Below are 14,174 nucleotides of genomic sequence, written 5' to 3'. Positions count from 1 at the left end.
TTTTTACACGTGTGTCAAATGCTCGTATGGAGCTCTGTCTCACAAAGCGCCGGTGATTGTTCATGTTTCACCTTTCAGCCATTCATCCAGTGGTGGCTTGGGGAAAATAGAACTTCCACGCCGTGAGCTGTGCTCATGCATTGTCTTATGGTGGCTTGAAAATCTATGCTTTCTCGAAAACTTCAACTAACATACTTTTCGACATTCCAAGATATATGAGCCTCTAGCAGACATCCTACAGATCGATTCTTAGAATGGCAGAATCAGCGCTTGTGCTACGGGGACCGCTATCTGATCAAGGTTTATTCTGTGACCACTGTTGGCGGATGACTAAAACGTCTTCGGGTGTGAAGGCACTTATGTCGAGCGATGGATATAGTCATCCTGGCAAAGATGCTGGGACTAGTAGTGATTGCCCTATGTGTGCACTGGTTCTAGGTATTCGGGGCCTGCAGAAGACTTGGGATCTAGTAGAGAAAGAAGGATGGATATTCAAATTCGATCATCGTTTTTCGGATGCCGAGTACAGTACGCTGAGACAGGATCTTGAGTACCATTGTATCTATGGTATTGAGACATACTCGCAAAGGACACAAGAGAAAGTTCTGAGACTAAGAGCATATACTTTGTACTGTGAGTCCATAATTATCCCTACTTGAGAGATACTGCCTGCTAACAATATGAGAAGCCGAACCTTGCCTATCGTGCGTTATGAATGTCATACGCCTTGAAGATCTTTCGTGGAAGTCAATCTTCAACAGCATGGCGGCATGGCTGCATGATTGTGACAAAGCGCACATGGGCTGTCCAAGGGTCGATGAACCCGCACTTCCAACGAGAGTCCTAGATCTCGGTGAGAGCGACACTTGCGAAAAGATAAAGCTTCATATCAGTGTACCCTTGCAGCATGGTCGATACGTGGCTCTCAGTTATTGTTGGGGTGGCCCCCAGCAGATGACAACCACCACGACCACGATAGATTCGATGATAGCAGGGATTGCGCTAAACTCGGTCCCCAAGACAATAAGAGATGCTATTCAGGTAACAAAAAAGCTCGGAATCAGATATTTATGGATAGATTCTCTTTGCATTATCCAAGATGCCGGCTACGACAAATTGTCAGAAATTGCTTCAATGGGTGACATATACAAGAACTCAACGGTCACAATTGCTGCTTCTTCTACGGAAAGTGTTTTCGAAGGCTTCTTGGATGATAAAATACCTTGGGACATATGCAGACTTCCGCTCTATCTTGACGAGGACTCTTCTGGTACCATCCATTTTGCACAGCAAACAAAATGGTCAGCACGTGATCAACGTTTATTCACCCGTGGCTGGGCCTTCCAAGAATTCATGCTTAGCCCACGGGTTATACTCTTTGACGACGTTCAGCCCACATGGCATTGCTACTCCGAGTCTTTTCGAGCCCTAGTACCAGGTTACATCGATTATAATCATCCAGAGAAGTTAACCTTCGGCTCTATACTCGAAAGCCGACGACACTCAACTTATAAAGGCGGAAGATCAAGATTATGGGCAACTCTTATCAACGAATACTCCTCTCGTGACTTGACATTCTTTGAAGATAGACTTCCTGCCATATCTGGGATTGCCATGGAATTTAGTCTGCTGTGGGAAGACGACTATATCGCAGGCTATTGGAAGAGTGACTTGCCCTTGCAACTCGCATAGCGCCGACACAACAGCGACTCACGTTTCAAGCAATTCGAGCACATTGGCACCGATAAGCGGATCGGTTTACCTACTTGGTTTTGGAAGTTGTGCTCCCTTCGGAGTCACCTCATTTGATACCGACGAGCCTGTTAGTGAGCTCGCTATGCTATGTGATTATAACGTGAGTCTGGAGTCAGAGGAAGCTCCCTTTGGAAACGTCACTGCGGCAACTTTACATATATCGGCAAAAGTGAGTGAAATACCAAAGAAACTTTTGACGTGTTGGGGATCATGGGAGGCGTCTCAATTCCAACTGAGTCTGGATTACACTTCCTCCATAGTGGATGAGAACTGCTACCTAATGCACCTCGGTAGATATTTTATATCACGAGATGTGTGCATCGTTATTCGAAAGCAAGAAAATGGGAAATATCAACGTGTTGGATGCTATGATGGATGGTGCCCATGGATTAACTGGGATGAGGCCAAGATTCAAGAGGTGATTTTAGAGTAGTGATATTGGACTGTCTCTAATATCACCAGGTGGATGACTTCAACACCTGGCTGGATCTCTATCTTTTGCGGCTTTAGTATCCGGTGCTTCGAGTTTACAATCATTTTGCGTGCTTTTCCTAATTCTTTGGTAGCCTTAATTCTGAGAAAATACTATCCCAATGGCCGCTCGCTTGTGAATTTTATTGTTGCCAATCACATCCTTGGGATGACCCCACTCCTCGAATGGGAGGGCGTGCACTTGGATTCTACGCTAAAATTCACTCTGGCTGTTGAGGGGATAGCAAGCACTCTTCCTACTCTGATTTGCTTATGACAGAACGAACCCCGTTGGAATAGCACGGAGTTGTAGGCTAGTGAGATTCGGGCCGAGAGGATGATAACTCTCGTCAGGGTAGAGCAGCACCTTACAACCAATTCCAGTATTTTATGCACTCATAATTACTTAGAAACCAAACGCGTGGTATTCTTCTGGCTCAAGACTCTTCGGATAAGTTGCTTTTGCCGGTGTCTAGCCAATATGGGAAGAAAACCCAAGGCAGAATTACCACGACTTGCACTTGCAACCCACGATCAAACATCGACAAAAGACGAAGTATCTTCAGAGAACAAGACATCCTGCGCACAATGAATGACACGCTGCAAACAGTGCATCAAAAGTCAGACAGGCGAACGACTTTCATTATTCATCAATTCCCTGCTTCCTCACCCTCTCTACCACCGCAAACCATGCAACCAAGCAAGCAACGAACCCGCGCCCTTCCTTACACACCAGAGAATAGCTTCCGAAGCAACGGCATATGATACATATTACAACATGATATTCCCATCCACCCTATCTATAATACAACTCGGGGCAACAAATTACTTCTCCCCCATAACATCCACGTACCCCCTCCCCTTCTTCTTCGCTGCTTTCTTCACCGCTGCTCCCTTTCTTGGCATAGCCGGTCCTAACAGATCGTCGATACTGCTCGCGTTACTCATTCCCGTGCCTGGTCTGCTCGGTGGACCACTTGATGGAGGGCCGCCGTTCAGGCCGATGGAGCCGTTACTTGCGCTTCTGGCCATGGATGGTGGTGCGAGGGTTGGATGGCTTGCTTCACTTTGGCCATCTGACTGAGATGGTCCTGGAACAGACTCACTTACGGCTCGTTGTGCCATCGGTGGTGGCACGCTACCCATGCTCATTGGTCTTGGCGCACTTGTGGAGGGAGGCATGCTCGCTGTTCGTGGTGGACCAGCTCTAGGTGGTGGAGGTGTGGCACTCTTGGTTTCTGTAGCCTCTGCTCCACCTTTCTTGTTTACCCATCGCTTCAACTCAGGATCGTAAACAAAAGATGATGCTTCACCAAGTTTGGCGCGGATGGGTTTGTTAGGTTGAGCGCCCATATCCGCTTCTTTCTTGCTGCCTCCGAACCAGCCTCCCAGACCCCAGCCTTTCTTTGCTGGAGCAGATTCTTTTGCTTTTTGTGCTGATTATCTGTTAGTGAAACGCCAATAAAAATAACATAGACTACTTACCGTCAGCTTCTGCCGCCTTCCGGAACGCCTCATCGGCTTCGCGGTCCTTTTCTGCTTTTGTCTTCTCGCCCCCAACCGGTTGCTGTTTCAGCCCAGGGATATCATCGTCATCGTCGTCCATGAACGACTTCTTCTGTGGTCGAGTGTCGACAGGGGAGTCAGGCTCATCGTCCATTGTTGTTGGTACGTAGGCTGGAGGTTCGTAACTGCTCGATGGGGGCTCGTAGCCACCACTCGCTTCGTAACCACTAGACGTGGAGGGCTCGTAGCTATTTCCAGCAGAAGGTTCGTAGCTGTTGGAGAATGACTGGTAGTTGTTTGTAGGTTGTTCAAAGCTGGGGGGTGGTTGAGATGACTCGTAAGGCGGCTGATGAGTATTTGAGTTATTCAGCGGCTGTGGTGATGAGTAGAAGTTGTTCGTAGCTGGGTTAGTCACTGGAGTTTGGGGAGGAGCATAAGCTGAGGTAGGCTCATACGGCGAGCCGTTATTGCCGTACGGGGTGGACGAGTTCTGAGGAGTGTAAGTGGACGACGTCTGAGGACTATAGTTGTTGATAGAATTGCTCGCTTGGGACGCGGGCCTGTAGTCAGACATCTGCCGTTGTGGTTCATATCTTCGGAACTCGTTCGAGGACCTTTCTTCAAGTGAGGTCCGTGGTTGAGATCCATAAGAGCTTGAAAGAGGTTCATGAGTCGACGCGCCATATGAGCCGCCAGGTGCATACCTCGAGTTAGTCTTGGTAGCACTGCCTGGAATTGCAAGACCATTATTGTATGAACTATAAATGTCCGAATTTGAGGGAGATCGACTGATCGTTGGTGTTCCGCCAGCAATCCTGGCAAATGGCCCCACATCGTTGGCACTCCCGGCGCTTGATACGGTAGCTGGTGTATCATTATCATCACCAGCGACAAATTTGTTGAATGTGGCCCACACCGATCCTTTAGCTTTATCGATGCTTGGCTTGGAGATCCAAGAAGAAGTCTCATCCTTGGGCGACGACTTCAGGCGCTTACTAAGGTCATCAAGTTCGGCAACTAATAGATTGTGGTGATATGGCGACCTCCTCGTCTGCGAACTGATCGCGGTTGCGATGCTTTCGCAATACTGTAGGGCCTTGTCTCTGAAGCCATTTTCAGCGAGGATCTTTGCATGTTGCAGCTTGTACACAGCCAAGTGAGGAGTTGACGCAGCGATGGCGGCTGGATTTGCAAGAGACATCCCATACTCAAATACTTCGCTTAGCAGTATAGGCTCCATTTCTCTGTCGAAGTCATATGGCTGTCGGAGTTGATCAGATCCAACGAGGACAATGCTTGCCTGGGGATCATCGACACCTCCGAAGATCGATAGACTCCTCGCAAAGAGGAAGCAAATATGAGCTGCTTCAGCGCGTCCATAACCAGACAGGAGCTTGCCCAAAGCATTAAGAGCTTGATTGTCATCAGGGCTACGATTGCTAAGGACGAGACCCAAAGTCTCCCGCCATCTATCAAGCCCTTCGAGGGCGTCTTTAGAAGGACCCGCAGCATTGGAGGTGCTGACCAATTGGTAACCAGCGCGGGCAGATGGAGGTACAAGTTCATCCACACTTTCTTCGAAGTTTCCTGCGAATATCTCATACAATGCTGCCAGTGGTTGCGTGTTGTCACCAATGTTCTTGACCTCCTTCTGGACAAATTCTTGAGCTACTCTTTTGTACAAGTCTTTCGACACCGTATTCGAGATGAGCATTGCGTGTGCCCAAAGCCTCTTGTCGACAGCTTCCCAGACGGCCTTTTCGCGTTCGCCACGGAGTAAGTGCTTCCTCAACTCGTCAACAGCACTAGGATCGACAGCATCGGCCTTTGGAGCCGAGGATGCCGAGATTCCCGAAAGCTCCGCACCGGTAGCATAGAGAGGCGTTGTTGATGACCCTTTATCGTCCAGGCCAGGCGACAATACAGCTCGCACCGCCTTTTCAACAGGTGGACTGCCCTCCAGCAAACCATCGTTCTCAATGAAAACTCGAAGGATTTTCCAAAGCAATATTCTCTCCTCGATGCGCTTGTCCTCATGCGATAGATGCGAGGTTGTGCGGAGGTATGAAGCACTTTGCTCTAGTATGGCAATGCCCGATGTGAGCCACGACATGACCTCTTTTTTCTTTGCTTTGCTTTTCAATGGGCCTGGGAAAGTTGAGAGGCGTTCTGGAAGCGGATCCACGTCTTTGATGTTTCGAAGCTTGACTTCACCAGGACTTCGAACAACCATCGGTGCGGTCTGACCTATGCCGTACCGAGGCACATCTTTCGGAAAAGAGGTCATGATTGTTCCTCCGACTCCCCAAGCAAAGACTGGTGCTCCTTTCCACCTTTGAAGCGGATCGTGTTCTCGTCCATCGGTGGGTGCGATATAGTTGTAACCTTGTGAGAACCCCCGCTTTCGGGAATAAGAAGATGTAACAGATGGTGCCGAGTAGCCACTGACTGCTCTGGGGGATGTCGGGCCTTCCACAGAAGCAGGTCGTTGATAGGGATCTATCGGGCTTATATCTCGTCTCACCACACCAAATCCACTTCCTGGCGATTGTGTTTGTGACCTCTTCGGAGGCGCAAATGTTTGCGGCGGTCCAGTAGCAGGCTGCTGAGGTTGGTAATTGGATGCTATGCGCTTGGGCGGCGAGCTCACTAGTCTGGAGGCAAGATTTTGCGGTGGTGGTGGAGGAGTCTGAGCTACAGATCGAGGCTGGGGTATGTTTTGATTCTGTAGATCGCCATACTTCCTATTCCCATTCACAACAGCCTGTTCATTCTCATCTACCTCTCTAGTAGGAGGAAGATGTTGATGCCTGAGATTAGACTCGTAACCAGACGAGCTGCTTCGGCGGTCATAGCCTGCAGTTTCCGAGTGAAATCCATGTCGGGGGTCCTGATTTCTCTCGAAGTGTGCTAACGGACTCGAGGTCCTGGGTTGATGAGCGAGCACCGGTGGTGGAGCATTTGCAGGCGAACTGTAGGAGGGGGTGTGTTGGCGAGGGTTTGGTGGTGCTGGGGAGTACCGAGATTGAGCAGCAGGGGGAGGTATAGCTGCTTGAAGTGTTGGCTGAGACGGCGATGGGGAGTACCGTGTTGCAGTAGCTGGTGGAGGTCCAGTTGCGGTGGGAAGTGCTGCATAAGGACTGACGCGTTCAGGAGCAACCAGAGTTTGGCTGCTTGGCTGTTGAACTGGTTGTTGTAAAGGTGGTGCTGCATAAGATCCTCGAGGAGCAGGAGGAGGGGCCATTGGGGGTGGGGGAGCGGCCACTGGGTGGATGAAGGTACTTTGAGCGGGTGACCCAAATGATCCCGGATGTCGTGGTGCTGGCTTCGGCCTGTGAGCCATTGGTAGTTCCTCAAAGAAGCCGCTTGAGCTTTGCTTTACCAAAGTTGGAGGCTGGGGAAGAGTAGGGGTAGCAGAGGGCCTGGGTTGATTTTGGGGAACGCCGTGGCTACTTGTGGGAGGCGACATACTGGCACTCGCTGATCTAGGCGGAGGTGGTGGCTGTGTAAACATGCTACTACTCCTGGGAGGAGCGGGGGCATTTGCAGGAGAGGGTTGTCGATTCATTTGCTGCATGCTTATACGCTTTCTAGGCTTCACAACTTCCATGGGCAGGTCGTATGGTGAAGCATAGCCGCCCTTTGACTTGTCTGCAAAACTCTGGGCTTTGGGAAGCTCAGGTCGTTGCTGCTGAGGGGGAAAGCTTGAGACCGGAGGTGCCATGTAAGGAGATGGAACAGAAGTTGTTGTGGCTGGCCGACTGAAGTCTGTTAGGAGTGGTGCCGCGGGCGCGTACGTATTTGCTGGCTTGGGAGCGCTTGCAACTGCTCCAGCCGGAAGATACCGGCTACTGCTGGTACCACTGCTTCCTGGTCGACTTCCATGAACGGCGCCAGTGAGACTGTCAAATCCAACCACGTGACCATTTGGCGAAGTTACGGGAGCTGGAATAGGGGGGCTGATCTGTTGGGGAAAGGGGTCTGAACCGCTTTGATCTTCGGTATCTTCCAGGAAGCCTTCATCGTCACTTCCAAAGAGGTCAGACGGATCGATTGTCTTATTTTCACCACCATTTTCGACTGCTTCATCTTCGTCTGGCAACAATTCATCATCGTCGTCCAGAAATTCGTCACAAGCTAGTGCCGCCTTCCATTTCGCTGCCAAATCGCCTTCACCGGAGTCTGATTCGAGAGCGGCCAGTATTTCGGGTTGGTTATGAATAGGAGCATTAGGGTCGCCCAGGACTTGGGATAGCACTGTGCTTGTGGAGACACCGATTCCACCACCAATGGACCTATCTAGCGAACTTTGTGAGCTTTGCATTGTTTCGTTTTCTTCCTCAATAGTGTCCTCATGAGCTTGATAATGAGGTTGAAAATCCAAGGAATCCATGACTTGCATCGTAGACTTCCTTTCGAGGTGTGGCTCTGGTTGCGTGTCTTCCTCTTTGCTAACATGAGCAAAAAAGTCGTGGTCCTCATTCGCATCATCCTCGAAAGCACCATGATTTGTATTCGGAGCTTCCTGGCCCGTTTCTGGGTGATCGGTATGTTGTACAAGCGGAAGGCCCTCTTCAAAGCGGGCTTCTTCTTCGTCCTCTTCCCGTCTGATGTCTCCCCCATATGCTGGCGCAAAAGTTGAGGCTCCACCATCTTCCGCATCATGCAGAAACTCTTCACCGGTATGCTGCTGACCAGAAGTGCCATTGAAGAAATCTGCTTCGTCATTGTCACCATGATCGCTAAAAAGATCTTTGCCTTCGTGCTCGACCTCATTCATAATCTCCTCCGCTTGAGAATGGGAGAGCTGTTCCTCTGGATGACTAAACGCGGAGTGTGCTGGTGGGACCGCAGGAAAAGAATTGGTTCGGTCTGATTTTGCCATAAATTTGAAAGGGTCAGTATCTGTTCGATGAAGATTCCATTCCGGATCAACCTCGTCGTCTTCTCCCCAGTTCACCTCATGCGAAACTGTCCGAGTGAAGGACATTGTGCTCAAATGCTTGCTTTCATTCGAAGGTTCTTCTGACGGGAAATCTGCCCTTTCCTGCTCCTCGGGTTCCGGTGGTTGCACTTCATTGTGCAATGGGCTTTCCTCGAGCTCGACACCACCGGGGCTGGCTAGAGATGTTGCAAGAGCATCTCGGAGATTTGATAGCTCAGGATGTCCATCATTATCCGCCCCATTATGCTCTATCTCTTCTACCTGCTCTTCCAGGCCATGCTCAGTGTCCACCGTTAATGGAGACGTAACGGGCTCTGCTTTGGGAGACTCGGGAGTGGGCTCTGGCTGCGAGCTCGCATGTGTTGACTCTGCGGACTTCTTCGTCGCAATTAGATCGGCTTCGGAATTTGGCATAAAGGCAGGATGCCAAGGACTCGAGGATTCCGATGGCATTGCGACAACTGTGTGCCGGGCGGAAAAGAACTGAATACTGGTTGTTGTCAGCATATCAACCTCCCCTTATTCCTTCCTTTCTCCAGCCTGCGTCATTCCCCAGATTGCCGGATTGGGAGCAAGAGACTCAGACTCACTTATACAAGGATATCCGCTAAAAGACAAAATCAGATTAAATATCGAAGCTGGAGGACTGAAGCCATCTGCCACAGCTGTGAAGAATTCAGGAAGCAGGTATTTAGATGATCGGACAAAGATTCTGAATCTGGAGTTTCGAGCGACGGAACGAGGCGAGGATTAGCATTGAGGCCAGCTTTCGATAGGGTAAACTGCAGACACCATCAAGACAGGACGATGACAATACATATTTGATAGTGAATCATTGGCACGGAATTTGTAACTATTCTAGGTAAAGATGTATACAATAGTAATAAATTGATCATACCATAACATCTGAAGCCCTTTCTGCTTTGTTTGTTCTTTCACCATCCAGAGATTATTTTGTTGTTGTCCTCGGCATCTTTCTTCTGGTACGCAGGTCATCTGGTACGGCGACCGGGATCGACCGAGGAATTTTGGCTGCATCAGCGGAACAACCGCGTGTCAATGTTCCGTGGCTGAGACAGACAGGCAAGGCTACAGTCTTCTCTTGCATGCTGCAGATTCCCTTCCCTTGAACTTCCTTCTTCCCACGCTCTTCCACACACCCGCAAGAAGACCACCGCATCAATGAGGCATGCCTTCGAGAGATTATCATCAACCAGAAGCCCCCAATTCTCCTGCGGATGACTCGGATTCAGACCTCGACCTCGACATCCAGGAGCTCGACCCGATCACAACCTCGAGTCCAGCTGGGCCCTCATCTTCCCGCAAGGATCGCAAACCACAAGACGAGCGCAGAGTGCCGCATATACCGCTGAGGAATTTACGCATGAGCGGGTTGAGAGGGCTAGGCAAGCGGAATAGAGGATATGGTGATCTGGGGAAGGACAGGGATGCGAACAATGAAGACCTACATGGAATGTTGAACGATGAACCAAGTCGACCTTCAGCAGGAAGCTTTGGGAGCGTAGATGGGCAGGAAGACAGCGCGCCCCTCCTGGCAGCGAACGGCCATCGCCGGCGGCCAAGTGTCGAAGCTTTCAATAAATTAGGATCACACATACGGCTTCCCAGCTTTCTCTCTGCGAACAGCAACCAGCCAGTGTCGAGCGATGATGAAACCCAAGAAGAAGAACATGATCCGGCATCGTCACGTACAGTGTCAGTTGGCACATTACAATCCGCACGCTTCCCTCTAAATGCTGTCTCGAATGCGAAATATACCCCCATCAGTTTCTTACCAGTCACTTTGTATAACGAATTCTCTTTCTTTTTTAACATGTACTTTTTGCTCGTCGCACTTTCGCAAGCGATTCCCCCTTTACGAATAGGGTACATTTCGACTTACATTGTACCATTGGTCTGTGTTTTAGCCATTACGTTAGGGAAGGAAGCATATGATGACATTGAACGAAGGAGAAGGGACAACGAAGCGAACTCGGAAGGCTACACTGTGCTATCATTTGATAGGCCGGGAGAAAGTGGTTCGGACAAATTCAATGCAAAGAAGAAGCTGAAATCGAAAGCAAACGCCAAATCGAAGCGACGGTCTTTGGTGGAGGCAGACAGGCTGTCGGACATCCAAGAAGAAGAAGAAAGTGCAGAAGGCCAAGGACGAGCGAGACCCTCAACAGAAGTTCATGAAATCATTAAGAAGTCTCGCAATTTGAAAGTTGGCGACGTTCTAAAGTTGGGAAAGGACCAGCGTGTCCCGGCAGACGTTGTGATATTGAAGAGCTACAGCAATGAATCAGCGGTGGCGCCACACGAAGAAGAGCGGCCGGTGGTCTCAGAATCACTGCTTGTCGAACCGATATCTGATCCTCCTATCGAACAGAGATCTACAACCGTTGCTGAAGGTCACGAGTCGACTTCTGAACAAGGGAATACACCTGCTGCTGATGCCGCTGGTGTCGGAGAGACATTCATACGGACGGACCAATTGGACGGCGAAACGGATTGGAAGCTTCGTTTGGCATCGCCTCTCACCCAATCTCTAAATCCATCAGAATTCGTACGTCTACGAGTGGTGGCTGGCAAACCCGACAAGAAGGTCAATGAATTTATTGGCACTGTAGAACTACTACCCAGGAGTAATGGGTATGATCCAAATCTTCCAAAATCATCGCCCTTAAGCCGCGAAGTAACCCAGGACGAACCATCAACCAAGCCCAATTCGGCTTCGTTGAGCATTGACAATACCGCATGGTGCAATACCATCCTCGCTTCAAATGCCACGACTCTTGCTGTCATTGTGTATACGGGTCCTCAGACTCGGTCTGCACTTTCTACATCTCCTTCTCGTTCTAAAACTGGCCTTCTGGAGTATGAAATTAACTCGCTCACCAAAATTCTCTGCGCTCTTACCCTGACCTTGTCTGTGGTTCTGGTTGCACTTGAAAGTTTGAAAGGTGTCGAAGGGATCAAGTGGTATGTCAAGATTATGCGCTTCTTGGTCCTTTTCTCGACCATTGTTCCAATCAGTCTTCGAGTCAACCTGGATATGGGTAAGAGTGCATACTCTTGGTTCATTCATCGAGATCCTGGAATCGCGGGAGCTGTTGTTAGGACCAGTACAATTCCAGAGGAGCTTGGTCGAATCGAATACCTGCTCAGCGACAAGACTGGAACTTTGACACAAAATGAGATGGAGATGAAGAAAATCCATGTGGGAACAGTCTCATACGCCAATGAAGCAATGGATGAAGTAGCTACGTACATCAAGCAAGGCTTCTCCCTGCCAGCCTCTACAGATTCAAGTCAATCAGGGATGCTTATCACGCCATCATCGACCTTCACAGCACCCGCCACAACCACTGCTACTCGCACTCGCCGAGAAATCGGATCGCGTGTGCGTGATGTCGTTCTGGCGTTGGCTGTTTGCCACAACGTGACGCCTACCACCGAAGAAGAGAATGGACAAACTATCACTTCCTACCAAGCATCTTCGCCCGATGAAATTGCTATCGTAAAATGGACAGAAGCAGTTGGTTTGAAATTGATCCACCGCGATCGCAAGGGTATGACGCTACAATCTACAGACACAGGTCTGCCGGTGGTGCGAGTCCGAATTCTCGAAATTTTCCCTTTTACTTCAGATGGCAAACGGATGGGTGTTGTCGTGCAATTCTTGGAAAGCATGGACGCTAAAGCCCCAACTGGTGTTGAAGCTGGTGAAATATGGTTTTACCAGAAGGGAGCCGACACAGTCATGACCTCCATCGTGGTAGCGAATGATTGGCTTGATGAAGAGACTTCAAACATGGCTCGTGAGGGACTACGAACGTTGGTTGTTGGTCGCAAACGATTGTCTGTTCAGCAATATCAAGAGTTCGCTGCAAATTTCAAGGAAGCCTCTGTCGCAATCAATGGACGAGATGCTGGAATGGCACGTGTCGTCAGCCATTATCTGGAACGTGATCTTGAGTTACTTGGCGTTACTGGCGTGGAAGATAAGCTTCAGCGAGATGTCAAACCTTCACTCGAACTCCTCCGAAATGCTGGCATCAAGATCTGGATGTTGACTGGTGACAAAGTGGAGACTGCTCGTTGTGTCGCTGTGTCCGCCAAGCTTGTTGCCAGAGGACAATATATCCATACCATCGCCAAGCTGAAACGGAAGGACAATGCCCAAGATCATCTTGATTTCCTTCGTGGCAAGAAAGACTCTGCTCTGCTCATCGACGGCGAGTCGCTAGCTCTACTTCTAACTCACTTCCGAACCGAATTCATCAGCCTGGCGGTTCTCTTGCCTGCCGTCATAGCCTGCCGGTGTTCACCCACACAAAAAGCAGACGTCGCTCTTCTCATCCGCGAGTTCACCAAAAAGCGCGTCTGCTGTATTGGCGATGGAGGAAATGATGTGAGCATGATTCAGGCCGCAGATGTCGGGGTCGGTATCGTTGGCAAAGAAGGACGACAAGCTTCCCTAGCTGCCGATTTCTCTATCACGCAATTCTGCCATCTTACCAAGCTTCTCGTCTGGCATGGAAGGAACAGCTATAAACGCTCAGCCAAGCTTGCTCAATTCGTCATTCACAGAGGTCTGATCATCAGCGTCTGCCAGACAATGTACAGCATTGCCATCAAGTTCGAGCCAGAGGGTCTGTACAAAGATTGGCTAATGGTCGGATATGCTACTGTCTACACTATGGCTCCAGTCTTCTCCCTTGTCCTCGATAAAGACGTCGATGAGAATCTCGCGAATCTATACCCGGAACTCTACAAAGAGTTGACCTCTGGCGCGGCTCTTTCATACCGCACATTCTTCGTCTGGGTTTTCGTCTCCATTTACCAAGGTGGCATGATCCAAGGCTTGTCTCAAATTCTCACTGAAGTCGATGGTCCAAAAATGGTCTCAGTCTCCTTCACAGTCCTAGTCCTGAACGAACTCTGCATGGTGGCATTCGAGGTTACGACTTGGCATCCAGTAATGATCATCAGCTTGGTTGGGACATTCCTCCTGTATGTAGGCAGCATACCGTTCCTGGGCAGGTACTACGATTTGGCGTTCATCGTTACATGGTATGTATCATTTCCTTCCATTCAAATGGAAACAATACTAACGTGAAGCAGGGGCTTCGTGTGGCGCGTTCTCGCCATTGGCGCAATTTCACTCATTCCTCCTTACGCTGGTAAGTTGATCAGACGGGCAGTGAAACCGCCGAATTACAGAAAGGTGCAAGCGATATGAATGTCCGATATTGGAGAGGGGTTTGGTTCTGGGCTCGCGGCATAGCGATTGGCGTTTGGCGTAGGAGATAGATATGTACTACGAGCTTAATTGGATTGAATCCATGGTACCTAATATCATCATCTTATCGTTCAAATTGAATGAATATCTGGCGAGTGCCAATGTCCCTGCTTTTTTGGAATGCTGTGGTTTTGTTAAGTGTTTTTATTATGGGGTCATTGTGGTTATCTGATCTGGGTGCACTTCAGC

At 49.5% G+C, this 14,174-nt stretch overlaps 3 protein-coding genes across 3 annotated transcripts; 2 read left to right on the top strand and 1 right to left on the bottom strand.

Moving 5' to 3' along the window:
- Positions 1-711: 711 nt before the first annotated feature.
- LY89DRAFT_758237 (HET-domain-containing protein) lies at positions 712-1,692 on the top strand (the record flags this gene model as incomplete). Its single annotated transcript, XM_018221427.1, has 1 exon — positions 712-1,692. One exon carries the CDS (start codon positions 712-714, stop codon positions 1,690-1,692), a length of 981 nt encoding a protein of 326 aa, XP_018065890.1.
- Positions 1,693-2,814: 1,122 nt separating this feature from the next.
- LY89DRAFT_624895 (uncharacterized protein) lies at positions 2,815-9,388 on the bottom strand. Its single transcript, XM_018211055.1, has 3 exons — positions 9,268-9,388; positions 3,712-9,167; positions 2,815-3,662 (listed from the first exon to the last, which is right to left on the bottom strand). Exons 2-3 carry the CDS (start codon positions 9,128-9,130, stop codon positions 3,052-3,054), a joined length of 6,030 nt encoding a protein of 2,009 aa, XP_018065889.1. The 5' UTR covers positions 9,131-9,167; positions 9,268-9,388; the 3' UTR covers positions 2,815-3,051.
- A 478-nt stretch (positions 9,389-9,866) lies between these two features.
- On the top strand, positions 9,867-13,925 carry LY89DRAFT_738966 (P-type ATPase-like protein; the record flags this gene model as incomplete). The annotated part of the gene is made up of 2 exons (XM_018220424.1): positions 9,867-13,756; positions 13,808-13,925. The coding sequence occupies 2 exons, from the start codon at positions 9,867-9,869 to the stop codon at positions 13,923-13,925; spliced, it is 4,008 nt and encodes a 1,335-aa protein (XP_018065888.1).
- Positions 13,926-14,174: the final 249 nt, after the last annotated feature.

Source organism: Mollisia scopiformis (assembly GCF_001500285.1).
Source record: "Mollisia scopiformis unplaced genomic scaffold LY89scaffold_23, whole genome shotgun sequence".
In the NCBI taxonomy this organism is placed as follows: domain Eukaryota; kingdom Fungi; phylum Ascomycota; class Leotiomycetes; order Helotiales; family Mollisiaceae; genus Mollisia; species Mollisia scopiformis.
Note: the sequence above shows the minus strand (reverse complement) of the source record. Positions and strands in the feature narration are given on the sequence as shown.

Excerpts from the sequence above, each read along its gene's own strand:
- LY89DRAFT_624895 (XM_018211055.1), bottom strand. The coding sequence starts at position 9,130 with ATGCCATCGGAATCCTCGAGTCCTTGGCATCCTGCCTTTATGCCAAAT. Across the intron at positions 3,663-3,711 it reads GAAGGCGGCAGAAGCTGACG|CACAAAAAGCAAAAGAATCT; the intron begins GTAAGTAGTCTA and ends ACAGATAATCAG.